Source organism: Cryptomeria japonica, chromosome 10, assembly GCF_030272615.1.
Source record: "Cryptomeria japonica chromosome 10, Sugi_1.0, whole genome shotgun sequence".
Lineage (NCBI taxonomy): Eukaryota > Viridiplantae > Streptophyta > Pinopsida > Cupressales > Cupressaceae > Cryptomeria > Cryptomeria japonica.
In genome coordinates, this window is record NC_081414.1 from 106,618,937 (window position 1) to 106,640,436 (window position 21,500).

The window sequence follows — 21,500 nt, forward strand, 5'->3', positions numbered from 1 at the left end:
TCTCTCTCCATTTCTGAATATTTTCCTCTCTCTCTCTCTCTCTCTCTCTCTCTCTCTCTCTCTCTCTCTCTCTCTCTCTCTCTCTCTCTCTCTCTTTTATCATCTTTTGGATTAACTTCATCTTTCATCTCATCTTCCATTTCAGTGGAGTCATCTGTTGTTTAGCATTATTCCTCTTCTCATAGGTATTTGTTTGCAAGGAATTATGCTTGGTTTTCAAGTTTGGATTTTTCTACAAATAGGGTCTTTTTTTTTTATTAGCACTTTGCATTCTTTGATAGTTCTCAAATATCTAGGGATGCATCCTAGTTTCTTTGTTTGGATAACTCAAGTGAGCTTCTACTATTGGATCAAAACAAATTTTTGGTGCTGTGAGGGTTCCACTTTTCATAAAATTTATTATATTTATGAGGAGCATGTCATATTGAAACCATGGATTGCTTAATTCATACTTCAATAACTATCCTTAGCAAAGGGAAGTAAATTTTTGGTAAGATAACAATGTGAAGCAGTTTAGGTATATTCATTTCTTGCCACACTTTATGGGGATCAGATGAAATCATAAATAAGCATCACATATAGAAAATGGCCATATATTTGGATTGATTGTTGGCATGGTTTATTTTTCCATATATGTTCTATCTCGCATATTGATTTCCCACACACTCTTTAAACCATAATAGGGGAGATTTTTTGATACCCATGTTATCCATTCTTAAAAAATGATCTCATAATATTTCCGTGTAGTGGATATATGGTGGATGGCCATCATACATTCATAATATATGTGGTATGTTGGTGTCATGTCAAGTACTCCTTCATGCACTTGTACATATTGATTTTCATCCTCTCTCTTTTCTTAGATAGATATTTTTTATATAGATTGTTTTCTTTCTCTCTACCTATGAAGGGTCTATTGGTTCCTATATGAGTAACTAACATTTTCTTATAGAAAGACTTATCTTAATATTCTTGAAGCTTTGAATCCTTTCATACTTCCAAAGTTGCACTGAAAGGGTTTATTGGTGTGAACATAGTTTATTACCTAATTAGATTCTAATTAGTTACTATTTACACTTATATACTTAGGACTTAGTTTGGTCATTTGTACCTTTTTTTGTCTCATATCATATGAATAAGACACTTATCACTATGTTAACGTTTCTTAGAACATCATATTTGTCTTTATTCTATGATTTCTTCATCATATATTGTACTACTTTCATTTGACATGTAATGAATTCTCTAACCTCATAGAATTTATATTTTTTTTCTTTTAGTTAAATTATATAACTAATTCATAGATATAACTTATAACAACTATTGAAACCATTCTAATTGCAATAGTACACTTGCCATTTGAATACAATCACTAATGAAATTATCCACCAGCTAAAACATATGAATGGTAAAATACGCGAAACAACCGAAACCACATTAAGTAGAATATGGAGCATCCCACAACATCATATGATAGGAGTGGAGATTAAAATAAGTATGAGGTTGAGCCCACTCCAACAACTACTACAGTCCCCAAAATATATGTGGAGTCAATGAGTCCATGAAATAAAAATATAGCAATGGGGCAAGCATTGTGGAAAAATTGGATTTTGAAGGTGGTGGTCTAGGTCAAAAAGGAGAAGGCATTTGGTATCCACTTGAGGTACAACTTCCGTCAGATTCAAAATTAAAAGCTCATATTAAACCAGTCATTGGAATTGATTCTTCAGATTCATCACGGAAAGGTACTATGCATTGCCCTCAGGATCCACTTGCATTTGTTTCAAGTTCAAATCAACAACCACCACCACATCATGGTATTCCCATTGGTGGTGAATCAAGTGCCACTACCGCTAGTAGGGAATCTAAGGATAGTATTCCTATTAGTGTTCAGTCAAGTGCCACTGTAATTGGTGGGTTTGGAATGGGTACTACTACTGATACTAGTTGTCTTGGTGTTGGAAAAGTGCAACAACAAAATATCTCTCACAAGAGGCCACTAGCATTAGATACTCATACGATTCAGAATCCTATATCAAGTGCCACTAACACTACAAATCTATCATTTGTAGCTTGAGATCAGACTCCTCAAAAGGCTATTAAAACTACACATGAAAGTGTTAGTGGGACAGGATCAGGAATTGTTGTTGGTAATCCTCGTAATGCATTAGCTAAAACCACATGCATAGGTGGAACTCGATCATCTACTATGTCACCTTTCAAACATTCAATTGCTTGAGCAAGCCCAATTTTTGATTTCGTGATTAATATAAAAAAAAATGAACACACAACAAATGCAAATAAAGAAAAAAAGAGAGCATTGCATAGGGTTTCCTTGATTGAAGTTTTAGAAAAACAACCTACAAGGAATAGGGTATTTCCAACATATGACCCACATAAAGATATGATGGAGTTCATGGTTTTTATGCCCCCAACTAAACATAAAAATCCACCACAGTGTCAGATAGATCCCTCTGAATGTCAAGTTAGCACCCTCCAAATGGATTTTTCCAAAGTACACAATGTGGACAAAATTAGTGTGTCAAAGAGGACTAACGAAGTGGTCTACACTTCACTGCTAAAGGTGGAGAGAGAAAAAAATAAACTAGAGAAACAAATAGAAAAGTTATAGGCAGACCTCGCAAACAAAAAAAATCAAAGAGAAAAGCAGTAGATAACAAGTGCAATGATTTACAGAAAATTGATGAGGAAAGAGCTAGTTTTCAGAAATTACACAAAATTTATGAGTCTACTGTAGCCGAAATAAGAAAAATACAGGACCTATTGGATCATGAGAAGGAAAAAGCAAAAATTGGAAGGGGAAGTAGAGGAAGAAAAAAAATATGTGCACAAATGAAAGAAGATCTGCACAAAGCAAATGATAAAATTAAAACTTTGGAGGATAGATTGAAAGATAATATGAAAAATACAACAAATTATATACAAGAAAACATTTGAGGGTAAATAATGCAGATGAGTGACAAGTTGTGTAAATGGTTTGAATTGAATGAAAGTCTAAGATTAATTTATATTAAAATCAAAGGGAACATTGAGAAGAGAATACATGTTTATTCAAAAGAGGATATGGAAAAACAAATTTTGTAAGTACTCTACAGTACCAGTGACAACTATTTGGCATCCAAGGGAATTAACAGCTGCATTGATGCCACAGTTAAGACATCATCTATCCTTCAAAAATGCCAGAAACTAAGGGAAACATCAGAAGTTATGGATAAATGTGGCGAAAAGACATTGAAGTTGCAAGAAAAGACAACTACTTTGATTAAACCTGGTTTGCCTAAGACCATTGACCCATCAAATAAATTCATTGGAAAAGAAGCTTACAGAAAAAACATGGAGATAAAAATGAAGTCTGATTTAGACTTGTTTCCTAAGAACACAACTCCCCAGAACTTTCTGGAATTCATCCAACCATTTACAACACTGAATGCGGTATTGGGTGAAATAGTGATGTCAAGTCACTCTTCTAAATATGGATTGTTGACGAAGTTGTAGTTGACTTTGTATAGTTTAAAGAATAGTGACCTTCCATCAGATGAAGAGTGGATCACCCTACAAAAACTAGCACAAAACTCTCAAGAACCATAGTATGTATTGCACAGTTTTCTGCTTTTACTCTTAATTTCAAGGTTTTATGTTTTTTCTGTTTGGAATTTGGCATCACTTGAAATAATTGTTTTATGAATAGGAAAAAACCAGCACTCATTATTGCTAATCCAGCCTATGATTCTACGATGTACAGTGCAAACCTTCAACCTTTAAATTTGTATTCTCAAATTCTCCCAAGTTTTAACATGTCTGTATTTCTCTATTTCTGATTACTAGGTTATTGGCACTACTATTATCTATATTTCATTTGTCATGGCTTCAATTAATATTTAATTTTGAACTTTGTTTTTTGAATAGGAGACATCAGACATGTAGCAATTATTAAATTTCTAATCCGGCCTGTGATGGCCATGTAAATTTGTGTTGAGTTTGTGATTTTGATGTTGAGTCTTCACATGTTGCAAATCAACCTGAAGTTGTTGTTTCTCCCTTGTTTCTATAAAAGGGAATTCAGGTTCATTTCTAAAGGGTTCTAAAAATTTGTATTGACTTTTGCATGGAGAATCACATAGAGTGGTGTATTGAATGAATTGTATCATATGGCTATATTTTAAAAGAATTAATAAAAATCTAAGTTCTCAACATGTCTAAATAAACATCTTTGTATCAATAAACACATTATGGTCTTTTATTATGCTATTTTAAATCTTGAAATAGAAAGTTGAAAAATACAACTACAAATCAATATTAAATTTTAATTGCAAAAAGTTGACAGACTCATAAAACATCATCAAGCTATCAACCATAATAATATGATTTTGTAATATGAATGATGATTTACACTAATAAGATTAATAAATACCATTCTCTTACAGTTGCCATTCATCCTCATCAAATTCAGAGCTTTCTTAATTCTTTTCTGTGTTTTATTCACTCTAAGTCTGCATACCTTCGTTGAACTGCATCTCAATGCTACTAGTAGGTCCATTACATGAGTCAATAGTCCCACTAGCACTTTGGTTTCAAGTGCTACCCAAACCTCTTCTTTCACATTTGGACCACCAGATTTGTAGTGCCCTATTGTAAGAAAAAGTGTGGACATCATAGCTAGATGTATAGAGCCTCAAGCTATTTTCCAAATTTTTGTCTAGTTTGTTTCATAGCTTTGATTTTAGGAACCCCAAAGCATTGAAAACTCTCTCATCTTCCACCGAACTGAATATCATGGTAAGACATAAATCAACAAGCTTCAAATATATTGGCATTTAATCACGCAACGTTGTGTTCACAGCTATATATTTCCAAAGCCTTATTATTGATCCCTCTTCACAGGGGTTCTCCATTGTGCCATATCGTTCCCTCATAGTGTATGCAAAATGAGATGATTTCTCTCTAGGACAAGTTTCATCTAATATTTCATTTATAGTTTCTCCATTCAATTCTTTGGACATGAAAAATTATTTTATCAAAGTTAGTAGCTTACTTCAAAAATCAGTTGCATTATTGAGGCTCCAATATTGAGGAAACACAATAGACATGGCTTCGAGTAGGTTGTCAAGAGGGAATCTGCTTCTAATTTGTGAGAAAAGATCGTAAGCAATTTTCCTCACAGAAGTAGTTACAAACTCAACAATCTTGTTGAAGTCTTCCCTTATAACTCTTTCTAGTTTCTTCATGGGGTGCTTTCTTGGTTCCTTGAGGTCGACCATGGCATAGAAGTGCATTAGTATCTCAGATCCTTTTACATTGGCACATACCTCCCTATTTGTACTGATTTGTAAAAAGCTACCAGGATTGTTCAAATCTATGAGTGTCCACCACTTGGCACTGATGGGTCCCCACTGAATAAGAATGAACTCAACTATGCAAATAAATATAGATAAATTTAGAATAATATTATAACACTTCAAAAATATGATTGCTCACCTTTAGGTCACTAACAGTCACCAATGCAGTCAACAACAATGATTTCCTTGGTCTGAAACTTTGCTATTGATCAAAATTCAAAGACTAGAACCCACCAGATTGTGTAGAGATAGATCTGATATTTGAATGTATTTATAACAATTCTTATATGGTGAATTCCATGGGAATTTTATATGGTATACAAATATTTGGTGAATCCTGCGTAAGTATAACACGACATGTAATTTTTGAAGCGATTATGGGTCATCCAAATAATTGGAAAATACAATATAGTTAACGAAAGTTGGGTTGAATGGAGACATGAGTCGGCAAAATGCCAAGCAAATTGGGTCGTCCTGGCTAACAAATCTTCATATGCCTATAGAAGAATTATGGTTATTTATTAAGGCAACCTCGGAGAGTGTAAGCGAAAAAATTAAATTTACCATGTGTCCACTGTATATTGTATTGGCAAAATCCTCGCATAGAAACATTTAATTACATAAAACATATGGCGATCAAGCCATGAATTTGATGGAAAATTATAATGTTTAGGCAGCATGACCACCCCCAGTCGATACAAAATATTTGCCATTGGTGAATATTTGACACTAAAGTAATCTCTTCTTCCTACCCTAATTCAAATCCCTTTCCTTGATTTCCCTTTATTCCAAATTCATCTGACTACAAATCCTTACATGGGTTTTACCATTATTGGGATGGACTCAAGAAGGAAGCCAATTCCTATGGACGTGGGATAAACCCTAAATGCCATAGAAGGGATCATTATAGATATTACTGTGTTTGTAAAGAGATGTTTATTCCTTAGGATATTGAATTGGCTCTGACACGTCCTAATATTGGTCATCTAGTCGAATGAAGATCCATTAAGGTGAAGTTTTCTAAAGAGTCTTTGTGTAAGTAGTCACATGATCTTCAACAGCATGCTCTAATTTTGAAGTGTGGTTCTCACAAAATTGGGAAGGCATCTCTCATGTTTTTTATTTAGGTAATGGTAATGGTTTTTTTGTATGCATATTTTCCTCAAAGAAGGATAGGGATGTGGTGCATGAATGACAAAAATGGCTTACAGATGGTGTGGGTTATTTTACCCAAACTTGGTCTTCAAACTTTAATCCTTCTCTTACCTCCATCAAAATTATTCCCTTTTGGTTCTAGCTCCCATATTTGTTAGTGTAATATAGAGAAATACATCTTATTGATGTGTTAGGAAACCAAATGGCCATTTTTCTTAGGAATGATTCTCTTTCCTTTGCTAATATGTTAATAGACACATCCAATGGGATCCAAAAGTGAGTACATATTCAATCCAAACATGGGTTTTAGGAGCAAAAAAATCTTATGGAAACTTTAGATATTTTTATCTCTTTTCACTTGTTTCAAGATCATACATCCCTTGAATGCAAAAAAGTGAAGGCTGATATGGTTGTTATCAATTTCCATGTGAATATTTTGGCTTCTTCTTTGCACCAATAAAATCATCTTTTTCTAAAAATTATGGACCCCCATCCATGGAAATCTTTCCAATCTAAGTGTAGTTTTCAATCTCCATCTCCACCAATAGATCATGTACAACTCTTTTGCCCTCATATCTACAAGTCTAATTCTATAGTCAAATATTTTCAATGGAGGCTTTTCCATTTCTGAATATTTTCCTATTGTCAAAAAAAAATTCAGGTCCCTTTCTCTCTCTCTCTCTCTCTCTCTCTCTCTCTCTCTCTCTCTCTCTCTCTCTCTCTCTCTTATCATCTTTTGGATTCACTTCATCTTTCATCTCATCTTCCATTTCAGTGGAGTCATCTATTGTTTAGCATTCTTCCTCTTCTCATAGGTATTTGTTTGCAACAAATTGTGCTTGGTTTTCAGGTTTGTATTTTTCTACAAATAGGGTCTTTTCTTTTGATTAGCACTTTGCATTCTTTGATAGTTCTTAAATATTTAGGGATGCATCCTAGTTTCTTTGTTTGGATAACTCAGGTGAGCTTCTAGTATTGGATCGAAACAAATTTTTGGTGCTATGAGGGTTCCATTTTTCATCAAATTTATTATATGTATGAGGAGTGTGTCATTTTGAAGCCATGGATTTCTTAATTCATACTTCAATAACCATCCTTAACAAAGAGAAGTAAATTTTTGGTAAGATAACAATGTGAAGCATTTTAGGTATATTCATCTCTTGCCACAGTTTATGGGCATCAGATGAAAACATAAATAAGCATCACATATAGAAAATGGTCATATATTTGGATTGATTGTTGGCATAGTTTGTTTTTCCATATATGTTCTATCTCGCATATTGATTTCCCACACACTCTTTAAACCATAATAGGGGAGGTTTTTGGATACCCATGTTATCCACTCTTAAAAAATGATCTCATAATATTTCCATGTAGTGGATATATGGTGGATGGTCATCATACATTCACAATATATGCGGTATGTTGGTGTCATGTCAAGTACTCCTTCGTGCACTTGTACATATTGATTTTCATCCTTTCTCTTTTCTTAGATAGATATTTTTGATATAGATTTTTTTCTTTCTCTCTACCTATGAAGGGTCTATTGGTTCCTATATGAGTAACTAACATTTTCTTATAGAAAGATTTATCTAATTATTCTTGCAGCTTTGCATCTTATCATACTTACTAAGTTGCACTGAAAGGGTTTATTGGTGTGAACATAGTTTATTACCTAATTAGATTCTAATTAGGTACTATTTACACTTATATACTTAAGACTTAGTTTGGTTATTTGCACTTTTTTTTTGTCTCATATCATATGAATAAGACACTTATCACTATGTTAACTTTTCTTAGGACTTCATATCTGTCTTTATAAAGAGATTTCTTCATCATATTGTGTACTACTTTCGTTTGACATGTAATGTATTCTCTAAGCTCATAGAATTTATATTTTATTATTTTTAGTTAAATTATATAACTAATTCATAGATATAACTTATAACAACTATTGAAACCATTCTAATTGTAATAGTACACTTTCCATATGAATACAATCACTAATGAAATTATCCACCAGCTAAAACATATGAATGGTAAAATACGCGAAACAACTGAAACCAGTAATAATTAATTACATTGAGTAGAATGATATTATATTACATGCCTACTAATACATGTTGAGTGCTGCGTTCGACGTTATGAGTTATTCAGAAGCTATATTGTACATGAATTGGACATTGTAATGTCTACGTGTTTAACGCCTCCTATAACGAGTGTTAAATGTGCACAGAATGCAGCGCCAATTACATGGTAAAGATTTGATAAGTTTTTTATGGTGAAATAGTAGAAAAATGTCAAACAAATAAACGATTTGAATTTAGAATGGATTATTATATTTGATGTACATTGCTATGAAAGAGCTGAATAATCGCCACTTCTCAATCATTTTATTAAATGCTGAATATTAAATGATGTTACGTTGGATGAGATAAACAAGTCGAATTAATGTTTATACTCGTTAATCCACTTTTGGATGATCATTATCTCTTTCTGTCGTTGCAGTTTCAGCCAGATTGGATCGTCACTAGCACTTGGTTTAATGTCTTCACAATGCCTTCCTGCATGACATTCAATTCTTGTAAGATGACATTATTTCGTTGCGATTGTTGGGGAGGGGAAAATGCATTCTGAATCAACTTACCCTCTTCGGTGGTAATAGGTACAATGCTTTCAGAAATAATCACCAACACACTGTAATTACGTTCATAACATGCCCAATGAACTAAATTAGCAATAAGGCAAAAAGGAATAAAACGATTAATGGGCATGAAATCTCAGCAGAAGTTTCAATTACCCTCCACTACTTGACGGATCTCTTAACCCATTTGAAAAAATGATATTGCTTCTAAAGTCCTTCAACACACTTGTAATCTCCTGCACGTTAAATATAACCAAAGATACCTTCATAAAAATCAATCTCAAACCAAGTCGTCTTCAACTTAACGGTAATTAAAATTTTATAAAGATATAGCTTAACTGTAAAAGTTTTCGACAAAACTAGATAGTAGACTTAAATTTACATACGTGTCCTCCGAATTCAGTTGTTGCCCAGTGTTGGCGTGGGAGGACGCCGTGAACATTGTAGCATTCCGTGGATTGGGAGTTCAAATCATAGCGGTAGAACCGAAACATCGTGCCAGGAGGATTGCTTATTGGAAACACCATTTCGGTGCAAAACTGCGGGTTAAGAAAAACTGTTAGACGGGCAAATTAATTTAATTTCATTCTAATTTAAGAGAAAGAATAATCAGAGACCTGCAAATTCCATCCGGAATAAGTGAGATTCACGGGACTCAAATCCAAGCACTGGCCTTCGTTCAAATTTGCTGCAGCAGCTATTCATGTAATTTGCCTTCGTTCATAGAAATAATAAGCAATAGACTAGGTTTGGGGAGCGTATTTACCCCTTCAACATGTTTTAAATCGTACCCCGCTTTGTGGATGTACATAAATTCAAGCATGTCGTCCAGGGCGCCCGTATCGGTAATAATTCTGCGGCGGTGACAGTAATGTAAGGAATGAGGAATGCGTTGTTGTTACTTTACTCGCAAGAGTTAAATAGTCTGCTTAGGCTTAGCAATCGTTGAGGGGTAGATGCAATTTTGTCGATCACGTCCCACGATTCATAAATGAATGCATGATTCATTCACATTAATTCTTCAGCAGATGAATGAACACATTAATGCATGATTCATTCACATTAATTCTTCAGCAGATGAATGAACATACTCTGAAATCTTTGGTGACAATGCTGGCAGAACTATTAGTGGGAGCGTTGTCGTCGAGGTGAAGGATAGGTGCAGATGATGCGAGGGCGTCGATTGTTAGGTGCGCATACTTGAGACGAAACCATGCAGCTAGCACTGAAACAATACCATTCCAACTTAAAACAGAGAAATTGGGTTCATGTGAAAAAAATAATACTTCCACTATAGGATGCACCATTTCAATGGCTGAATCCCATATATATTCAACACTAGAAAATATAAGCTCGTGTGAAAGAAAGCTTACTTCCACCATAGGTTTCACCAAACACGACGACTGGACAGTTCTCCGGCTTTAATGTTTTCTTCAAATCCACATTGATGGTCGCATAATAGGCCAAGGCCTGCGTGGATGTGAAATAACCCTTCGTGCTCGCATTTGCATACGCCGCCTCCTTTCCCCCGAATGGCATTGACGTCCCGTAATAACGGTGCTACACACATACCTTGCCACAATTATGCCTAATTACATACATACAAAAAAAATAGTTTGTAATATCATATAAGAAGCACAAGAAACTGCAATACTACCTCTATGTACACCACAAGAGCTTTGAAGTTAGGAGCCTGATCTATAAAGATGCCCGTGTCCAAGTCGTGTGTGATGTCAACTGCTGAAACCAACCATACAAATATGGGAGAATTACTTTGAGCACCGCCCCAGTTGGACTTGTCTATGAAATATCTTTGGGGAAAGGTTTGATAGCTCTCTGGCGTGTATCCAAAATGGTTCAGAACTTGGGTATAGTTGTATGCCTCGTACGAAGCTTTACTTAGACTTGAAACAAATGAATTAGTAATTCCAGATCTCTCCAAATTCTTCCCGAGAATCGCTACTGGCATCCCTGCGCTCCAACCAACTCTTAAAGCACAGCCTCCCTCCAGAATGCAACCCATTGCTACAAGAATTGTACACAAAAATCCGAACTTCAACTTCAGTGAATGGAACTCCATTTCGTAGCAAGTTTCAATTGCAAACATTTTTTGGGTTTAAGCAACTTAAACGAATATATATAGCGATTTCGTCGTTCTTAACTAGGTGCCTGCTTATAGTGACAGGAGCCGGCGGTTTCTGCATAAGGAGTTGCCTGTTTATGCTTGAATAGAGACTTCTCATTACACCCAAATGGTCAATAACAAACACAGAATTCCCAATAACGATGCAGACAAACTAAAGCGAATAGGAAGTGTTATATGGACGGACAATCCCCAGGTTTTGCTTTAGTGCTTGTCCCGTTGGGCCGCTCATCAGCACCAAATAAATTTCTACGCCGGTTCACCTCAGAGCTGATTCCTACTAAATATTCACAATTTTAATGTTGAAATGGCATCCACACTCGACACAGAATAAAATTTTATTTTACGGGCCTTTCGGTTAAGCGAGTCTACTTCCAAATAACTCTTTTTAAAATGTATATATGAATATGTATTTTTTTTTCTTCTAGGATTATTCTTAAATAAAAGATATATATATATATGAATACGTATTCTTTTTCTTCTAAAATTATTGTTGAATCAATTTATTGTTAAATAAAAAAAATTTATTTATGAATATTTTTAATTGTAAAAAAATATCTTTTTTTGCGATTTTGTAATGATCTCTTTCAAATGGCTTTCATGATTGCGAATCTCATCCTTTAAGGCATTAACTCTTGTCACCTTTTCATGTTCAAAGGTCTCTCCATCTCATTATGGGAAAAGTTGTGTATCATTTTTTTGAGGCCTCAGGGGTGTTCCTATTGATACTGCCAAAATCGCGGTTCAATATGTTGGGGAATCTTACCCGATGGGCTGATCTTAATTGATTTGTCTATGAGCTCTCTAAAGTTTTCTTCTTGCAAGTTTTTTTATTAGTTTTCCAATTTGGGCTTGGGTTTCTCTTTCTGTTGGTAAGGAGTTAGGCTTTGAAATTTGAAACACACCTTCAAGGTAGGAAAATGAGCATATACAATCATTTAGTCCTCATGAAGGAACCTAGGGTGGGCGATTTTAATTGTTTTAGAGCGAGGGTCATCAAAATTTAAAAATTTAAAATATAGCAAACTGTGAATTGGGTTCAGGCAAAAATTGGTCATATGGCACAAAATGATGCTTAGGACATACTCACAAAGAGATTTCCCTCACTTCTATGTAATTTAAAAAATTAATCCATTTTTTCACATTTTGACCAGCATATTTATGATTGATCACAAATGTGGATTAAAATTGACAATGTTAGATCACATGGTCATCATTTTGCAGAGACACATATTTGGGTTTTCATACAACATTAGGACCAATTTGAAGTTCAAATTTTGGGTATTTCAAATATGGGCCAACAAATTTATTTTTATTAAGTTATCAAAATATAAATAAATATTCACACGATGGCTTTATTTTAATTAATTTAATTAACTAATAATAAAATAATAGAATATTATTATAAGGTCAATTTATTTGATAAAGTTCTCCAATAAATATATTATTCTACATGTTTCTTGGAGGGATTTATAAGGAGATCCTAGGGTTGTATCAAGGGCATGCTTATGATTTGATAAACGGTTGTGATTTTTGATATGAAACTCTTCAAGATTTTAAAGGAGAGCTAGACGAAAACATAGTTCTCCAACGAGGTGGATTCGTGATAAAGTCCATAGCTAAATCAAACTTGTTAAATATCTTATGGAGATAATTTTATCTAATGATTTCAGAGGTTGATAGGAGCCAAATATCCCAAGTGCTTGCTTTGATATAGTAATTAAATATTAATACGACTTCCTATTGTCAGAAGTATTTTATACACATAGGGTGTGTTTTGAATAATTTATTGAAATATTATGGTGGCATGGGAACTAATAATTGCAAAGCTAGATAAATACTACAAGGCTATTGAAGATCCCTTGGGTTACAGATTCATATAATCAGGACAACAAGTCACTTCGTAATATCAAAAAGTGTGAGATAATTGTGTGAGCTCATATTGTTGGTGTGACTCATTATTATAGTCATCGGTCTCCCTCATCTATCGTAGAACCCAAAATATAAAAAAAAAGACTCAGTAGATTGAAATCAAGGTTCCTTCGATGTAGGTGATCATTACTTCATTTTTTCGATTCTATGGAGACATTAAATAAATTATCCTAAGTCATTAGAACTGATATCACATGCATGTTACTATAAATATGGGCTAACATGTATGCTCCCCTTGCAAACCTCTACCAATTCTTGATCATAATAGACACATGGTATAATAGGTTCAATGTGAAGAACAATCCATTCTTGTAAGGTGGCATTTTGCTACAAAAATGAGCCACCAAGTACAATCCCAAACAAAGCAGTATCTTCCTCGAAAAAACCAAAGGGTAGATGCAAAGGGCTGATTTAAAACTCATTGAAGTTGGTCTATTTAGGATCTCTCATATCATCTACAACTAATGGACCACAAAGGAGGGTGGGCATAAAATGCTAGTAGAGGTTAATTTATAATATAATATTATTCATTATTCCTAATTGTTTTTCCTATAAATGGACCTCAAATTATTAGCATAATTTGATTAATTTTTGTCCCTTTTCATGATTGAGGGATCAATATAAACATAGTACTACAATTCTAGATCAAGAATTCCATGCCAATTTTTTTAGTACAACCTTAAATATTCAAATACTATACCATACATAGAAGTAGACTTTATCATGTTGTTTCTACAATATCCAAAAGTTTGAGAATAATAATTTAAATGTTCAAATTTGGGAATAGACAAATCCACATAATTTATTCTTGAGGTTCGTAAAATCTATGTTGACAAATCAATACAACCATTTGAATTAATATAGATTCATACTATCACATAATAGCATACACTACTACAATTAAATTTACAACTCATAAATTTTTTGCATCATTATAAAAGCTTTAAAGAAATCCATTTTTTTAACTAAGCACTTTAGTTGTTATCAAAAAAATATTTAGCGTGTTGCATTATGCTAGCTGCATTAATACTATTAATTCCCTACATGAGGTAAATTGTGGCATATATCAATGGCTAGGATCTTATTGGAAACCATACCATAAGTTAGAAATAGATAATAATATTAACGTGGTGGCCAAAAAATAGTATTTTCCATTCGATTTGATATTCAAATAAACGTTATACTCCAACTGCATAAGACCAAGCTAAGATAAATTTTCATAGCATATTAAGAAGTTGCTTATAATGTCACATACATTTATAAAAAAATTATTTTAATTTTTGGGAGGTCAAGTACTAGAGTAGTTTTTAAGCATACCTTGTGCGTCCTTTGCCACTCTTTGTATGTTTTCATAACTCTTTATTTGTGATGAATGAGTTTTTTTGTGTGTGAACATAGTATATTACCTACGTATTTTCTGATTAGGTCCACCTTTTAATTATATACTTAACTTCATTAGATCATCTATATTTTGTGTCTTATATGATAGGATTAAGGTACCTTACATTCTCTTAGCTTCTCCTATACTTAAATACCTATATTTATAATAACCATTTTGTGGTTGTATATTCAACTAGTTTTATTTTGCATATAATTAATTCTCTAGCTTCATAGTATTTATATTGCTTCTCTTTTGGTGACAAGTTCATTTTAGTTTGTAGGTGATTCTTATGCTACTTTTTGGTTGACCAATATTTGTGACACATGCCACTTACATCTAGAAGAAGAGTATGTGAAACTGACCAAATACTACAAATATTTATATTTAATATTAAAATGACATAATTATTAGTCTATAGCCCATCATTGACTTCTCATAAATCTATTTATTAAAATTAATATTTAGTTATAATTTTATAAATATTTACTTTTATATAAAATGCTTGATTGATATGCATTATTTACTATGTAGCTAATGTTTAATTGATGAAGTTGGGGAAATACAACTTCAGAGATCCCAAGAACACCTGTATGCAAATACTTGTCACAAGAGAAGAATGGGGGCACATAAAGAAAAAAAACATAAATGCTCTAAAGAAGAAAATTATCATTCAGAAAGGGAATCAATTTAATGAACAAGTACAATACAATCCTTATAAAAGGATAATAGAAACCCTAAAGATATGCAACCCTAAAGAAACCCTAAAGGGATAATATGTATTTAATAATTAGAATAATTATTAAATACCTACAATATTTATTAAATGCCTAAGTTTAGCTTAAGCATAGAGTTTAATAGACTAATAATTAAATAAATAATTATTACCTAATACAAGATAACTCTAACACCCCCCCTTAAGATGAACTTAGGGAGTAGCTAAAAAACTAAATGCATGAAGCAAAAAATTCAACTATATGATGAAGACAAATTTGGGTCCTGGAAACAAGGCCTAATGAGGTACCCAATAATGACCAAATCTCTATGAAATGGAGAAATAGAGAAAACCATGTGGGAAAAAAACTCTACTCCAAAAAGAGATGGAAAAGAAAGAAGAACACCACTAAAGCAGGAAATAGCTGCAAACACTGTCGAAGAGTAACTGCTGATCTGAACAACCTCCACTAAAATAGAACATGACCAGGTAGAGAAGACTGTAATCTGCATGAGTGCCCTCAAATGACACTACTCGAATCAGATGGCAAACAACTAAACTCGAAGATACAGATGGCATGAGACACCAAAGCCTGAAGAGCTGATCAATCGAACCAAGGAAGCATTAGAACCAACAGGACAAACCTCCCCATAATGCTTAAAAGAGAGAGGGACAAGAACACTGAAAAGAACGGCCAACAAGAACTGCATGATGACAAACCAGGAACATCAAGGGTGCAGAGAAAGTACATGCTGTCATGGAAGGAACACTCACTGGACAAAAGTAGATGGAAAACAAAAGGCAAACATCAACCCCCTCATGGCACTTTATAAGTAATGCATGTACAATAAGGCACAAGATGTGCAAGATCCCAAGTAAACAATGCATGATGACACTTTATCTCAGTGTGTTTGCATAAATAAAAAGCTACAATGATAAGAAGACTGGAAACAGAAAGAACAACCAAAAAATGAGACAACCTACTCAAAGAAAAGATCCTAGGACTTGAAACAACCAAGATATCCACAGAGTGCTTAAAAAACAAAAAACTGAAGAAAACATTTCTGGAGTAGAATCTGGAAAGTAAACTCATATGGCTGGAAATTACACAGGACAAACTTTCAAACGATATAAAGTTTTTGAAAAACAGAGTTTGGATGGCTGCTCAAGTGATGTCTCCCGGAGTGCAAAAAACAACTTCTAACTTTGACAGCAAAAAAACACCATCAAAAAAGAAAATTCAGAAGATCAAACCTCCAGATCTATAGAGAGCTCGGAAAGAGATTTCCGACGATATAAGGTTTTTGAAAAAGTGCCTTCGTATGACCAAGTTATGGCCAAAAGAAAAACCCCTCTTTTAAGGCATAAAAGGGTTTAAAAAAAAATTAATTTTTTTTTTTTCATTTTGACAAAAATTTTCTGACGCATTTGCAAGTACAGCTATACGGATTTTTGTGCCTCGAAAAATATACCAATAAAAAAATCATGGCCCGGATGCACTTGTCACCGAAATAGGTCAAATTATATATCAAAATGAATGGAAATGCCCTTTGAAAGCCAAAAGTGAGGTCTATTTTGGCCCAAACTGCTCTAAAAAAAATTAATGATTTTTTTGATGAATTTCTCAAAATTCGTGCCAAAAAAAATTCAAAACCAAAGAAAAAATTTCAGAACACAAATTTGTCAAAAATGACAAATTTTATATGGAAATGAGGGTTTTGGGGCATTCTAAGCTCAACGGTGAGTTCTGTTTGAGCCCAAAATGATAAAAAAACAAAACAACTACCCCAAATCTAATAAAAAACTTTGAAAAAACTTGAAACCCTCCTCCAAAAAATCTTTTGAAAAATCAGGAACAAGCAGCAGTGGATGTAGGTCTGATACCATGAAGAAGTTGAGGAAATACAACTTCAGAGATCCCAAGAACACCTGCATGCAAATACTTGTCACAAGAGAAGAATGGAGGCACATAAAGCAAAAAAGCATAAATGCTCTGAAGGAGAAAATTATCATTCAGAAAGGGAATCAATTTAATGAACAAGTACAATACAATCCTTAAAAAGGGATAATAGAAACCCTAAAGATATGCAACCCTAAAGAAACCCTAAAGGGATAATATGTATTTAATAATTAGAATAATTATTAAATACCTACATTATTTATTAAATGCCTAAGTTTAGCTTAAGTGCAGAGTTTAATAGACTAATAATTAAATAAATAATTATTGGCTAATACAAGATAACTCTAAGAGTAATCATCTTTTCTTTTTCATTTGTGTAAGGGTTGGGATAATAGCTTAAAATATAAACATTATAAAAATTAAAGATTAGATTTAGATTAAAAATACCAGCATACAATGAAGATAAGACATGGACCATAGAATCTGAAATAAAATCCCTACAAATGTAGATGAATACATTTGTTTTTATTTCTAGATTGAGAATACTATTGTGAATAAACAAAATATGATCTAGTTGAATTTAATACCAAGTTATTGTTCTTGGCAAATAGAATTGATCGAGAAAACTAATATTTGGCTATGATGTACATTGAATTCATTTATTGTGAATTGAATCGCTTATTATAAATTGACAAAGTTGAAGAGTTTGTGTAATTTATTTAATTCTTGAGGTTTGATAAGAGTGTCTTTCGTCTTCAATACAGATTTGTTTGTTGATTAACTGATTGATTGAACATATCTCCAATCTTACCTCCTTTATTTTTTCTACAATAGATGACCATAAGATTTATTTATATGGAAGGAATTATATACCTAATACTCTCATACACTTTTATCTCTAATTTGTAATTTTGTTCAGGAGTTGTAAAACTAGTAGGATTAATTCAAGATGAAAATCATAATAATGGTGGATGAATGATGAAATTCATATAGGACGATGATGTCAGTTTTTGTAAAGACCTTCCAATAAGATATAGTAATCAAAGTGATTAGAATTGATAATAAATGTCACTTCTACACTATTCTATAAGGATTTGATATGATTATGGAATTTTGATATGAGCTCCTACATGGCATGGATCCTTGGTTGACCATGAGGGATGTTATATGAGTGTTTAACATCAATTAAATGAAACAAAGTTTCTAATATTGTACCCACCTTGATTGGAAACTGGATGATGTCTTTGAATTCAATTGTTTCATCATATTATATATACAAGTTATTATCTTATGAAATTTCATGTTATCATTAAAATATACCATTTGGTTTTTATAATTTTTATGTGTATATATGCAAACGAATCCCAACATCTATGACGATTTTTTTTTATTATTCAAAATTTCTCTGTCTCGAGTCCTTTGGTATAGTATAGTTGAGTGAATGTAAGTATAATGCTCATAACTAAAAAGATAGATTAGACAAGTTACACAAGGCAACCACAGAAAAGAGGGTGATTTTTAAATGGAATTTACTCATGAATTTTTTCAGTACACTAGTATATGGTAATGCACATCCCATGCAGCTACTTAATTGTTTATTTCAATGAAACAAAAATATGGTTTTCAACTCAATTAAATGCATAGAGATACTTGTGGATAGATAGGTAAAAATGAAAGCTATAAGAAATGATCTTATTCTTACTTTTCAAAAAGTTTTTAGACTTACACAACAAACTCAAATCCTACAAGGAGTTATGAAAATTATTAAAATGTGGTATATCGATTTTTAAAAAAAAATTATTGATGTAGTCAAGGAAAGATAATGCTCACAAATTAAAATCATGACAAAAGTAGATTTCCAATTGTATACAGTTTAAGGATATATTCATGTTATTTTATTTATATAATTAAGATTAATATAGTAAAATAAGGATAAGCTAGCAATTTTATAATCTAGTAAAGAGAAGGAAGAAATCAATTTTTCATATAATATCAATGTTATCTAGTTCCAAATTCATCTTACCACATAGAAATAGTGCATCTATATCTATACATCTTATGAAATTTATGCTAATCACGTCAATCGGCGTATGAGTTTTTTGGCAGATTATGAGCGGCCGAAGGGGACAAGTACATGGCCATTGGCCGTCCATAATCCCTACATTGGTTATTGTGAATTCTGTGTTTGTTATTGACGATTTGGCCGAAATGAAGAGCCACTATTCAAGCATAAACAGGCAGCTCCTTAAGTACAAACCGCCGGCTCCTATCACCATAAGCAGGCAAGGAAGAGCTATTTAGTCTCTTGAATTGCTATATATATTCGCTTAAGTTGCTTAAACCTAAAATATGTTTGCATTGAAACTTGGAAAGAAAGCTAGGCTGACAGTAGTGCGATGGGTTGCTTTCTGGAGGGAGGCTATGCTTTTGGAGTTGGTGGGCACGCAGGGATTATCGGGAAGAATTTAGAGACATCTCGAATAACTAATTCTTATGTTTCAAGTCTCAGTAAAGCTTCGTACGACGCATACAACTATACCCAAGTTCTGGACCATTTCAGATACACGCCAGAGAGCTATCAAACCTTTCCCCAGGGATATTTTATGGACAAGACCAACTGGGGCGGCGCTCAAAGTAATTCTCGGGCATATTTGTATGGTTGGGTTCAGCAGTTGACATCGCACACGACTTGGACACGGGCATCTCTATAGATCAAGCTCCCAACTTGAAAGCTCTTGTGGTGTACATAGAGGTAGTATTACAGCTTCTCTTTAATTCCGTTTCCGTGTCAAATATGTTATTAGGGCTAATTGTGGCAAGGTATGTGTGTAGCACCGTAAGTGTGATTCAATCATAATATGTTCATCTTCTCTGTTGAAACTTAAGATAAAGTAAGTGTGATTAAATCATTGAAATGGTATTATAGCAGTGCGAGCTGCGTGATTTCGCCTCAAGTATCCGAACCTATCAGTCAGCGCCCTCGCATCATCTGCTCCTATCCTTAACCTCGACGACATCGCTCCCACTTATAGTTTTGGCAGCATTATCACCAAAGATTTCAGAGTATGTTCATTCATCTCTTTCAGCTGCACAAGAATTATCACGACATTTGATTTTTGTAAATTTGACGCAGGATGTAAGCGACAGGATGTAAGAATTAATGATCATCCAAAAATGGATTACTGATTATAAATATTGATTCCAATTGTTTATCCCATGCAATAATGCCGCGAGCATTTAATAAAATCATTGACGAGTGCTGATTAATAAGCTCTTTCGTAACAGTAAAACATAAAAAATAATCATCTATTTGATATTTTTCTTCTTTTATACAATAAAAAGCCTATTCAATCTTTGAATTGAAATTAGCACTCGTCACATTCTAATTAGCATTCTGTGCATTGCTAACACCCGTCACATTCTAATTAGCATTGCATTCTGTGCATGGTTAACACTCGTCACAGGAGGAGTTTATAAATACACATTACAAAAATGCAATTCACGTACGATATAGCTTATAAATAATTAACGAATAACATAATAGCCTTCTTGTTAGTCTAAACAGCAATGGACACTTGGACATTAATTATCAACAGTTTGTCTTCATCTCTATATTTAAATATATTATTTTATTTTGCAAAGCGCCTGGGGACACACACACATATTTATACGTGTAATAATAAGAGATACAATATAGATATGAAAGCAAAAGGAATTAATAGAAAGAGCAGCACTTAATCTGTAGAGATATGATCAGGCACATTATAATGGTCAAACTCTTAGGAATCCAAAATATCATGTACACAAAACATAAATCACATCGGAGCAACTTTAAAGAACAAAGTTCAATTGTAAATGACTGGTATAGAGTATACTTTTAATGTAAAGTTAATATATATACATATATAGATATATTAAAAAATAATTTATTAACAATCAAAAGAACTAATATTTTAAGCTCTTAATCCAACCTTAACACATATGAAAAACTAAAGATAATTATTACAGTAGCTATATGCTCAATAATGCATATATCTATGCCCATGAAGATCTTATTATCGATAAAGAACAAACAAGAAATATATCAAAACTAGACAAATATGGCAGACCGGAGTGGGAGGACTGGTTTCAGGAAGCACGATGGTTTCCTTTACAGAGGAGGTGTAGGCTCCAAATGGCCTCTTAACAAGAGATTCAACAATGGCTGGAACAATGGTTTTAGAAAGCTAAACAACCAGGTGGACATAGAAGGCTCCGGTGTTTTCAAAATGCTGGA

General features: G+C 33.3%; 1 protein-coding gene across 1 annotated transcript; it reads right to left on the reverse strand.

The window, feature by feature from the left end:
• Window positions 1-8,960: 8,960 nt before the first annotated feature.
• On the reverse strand, window positions 8,961-11,236 carry LOC131072659 (uncharacterized). Its single transcript, XM_059212243.1, has 9 exons — window positions 10,814-11,236; window positions 10,530-10,716; window positions 10,229-10,381; window positions 10,064-10,157; window positions 9,774-9,853; window positions 9,543-9,712; window positions 9,313-9,392; window positions 9,160-9,209; window positions 8,961-9,076 (listed from the first exon to the last, which is right to left on the reverse strand). Exons 1-9 carry the CDS (start codon window positions 11,234-11,236, stop codon window positions 8,961-8,963), a joined length of 1,353 nt encoding a protein of 450 aa, XP_059068226.1.
• Between the last annotated feature and the right edge of the window lie 10,264 nt (window positions 11,237-21,500).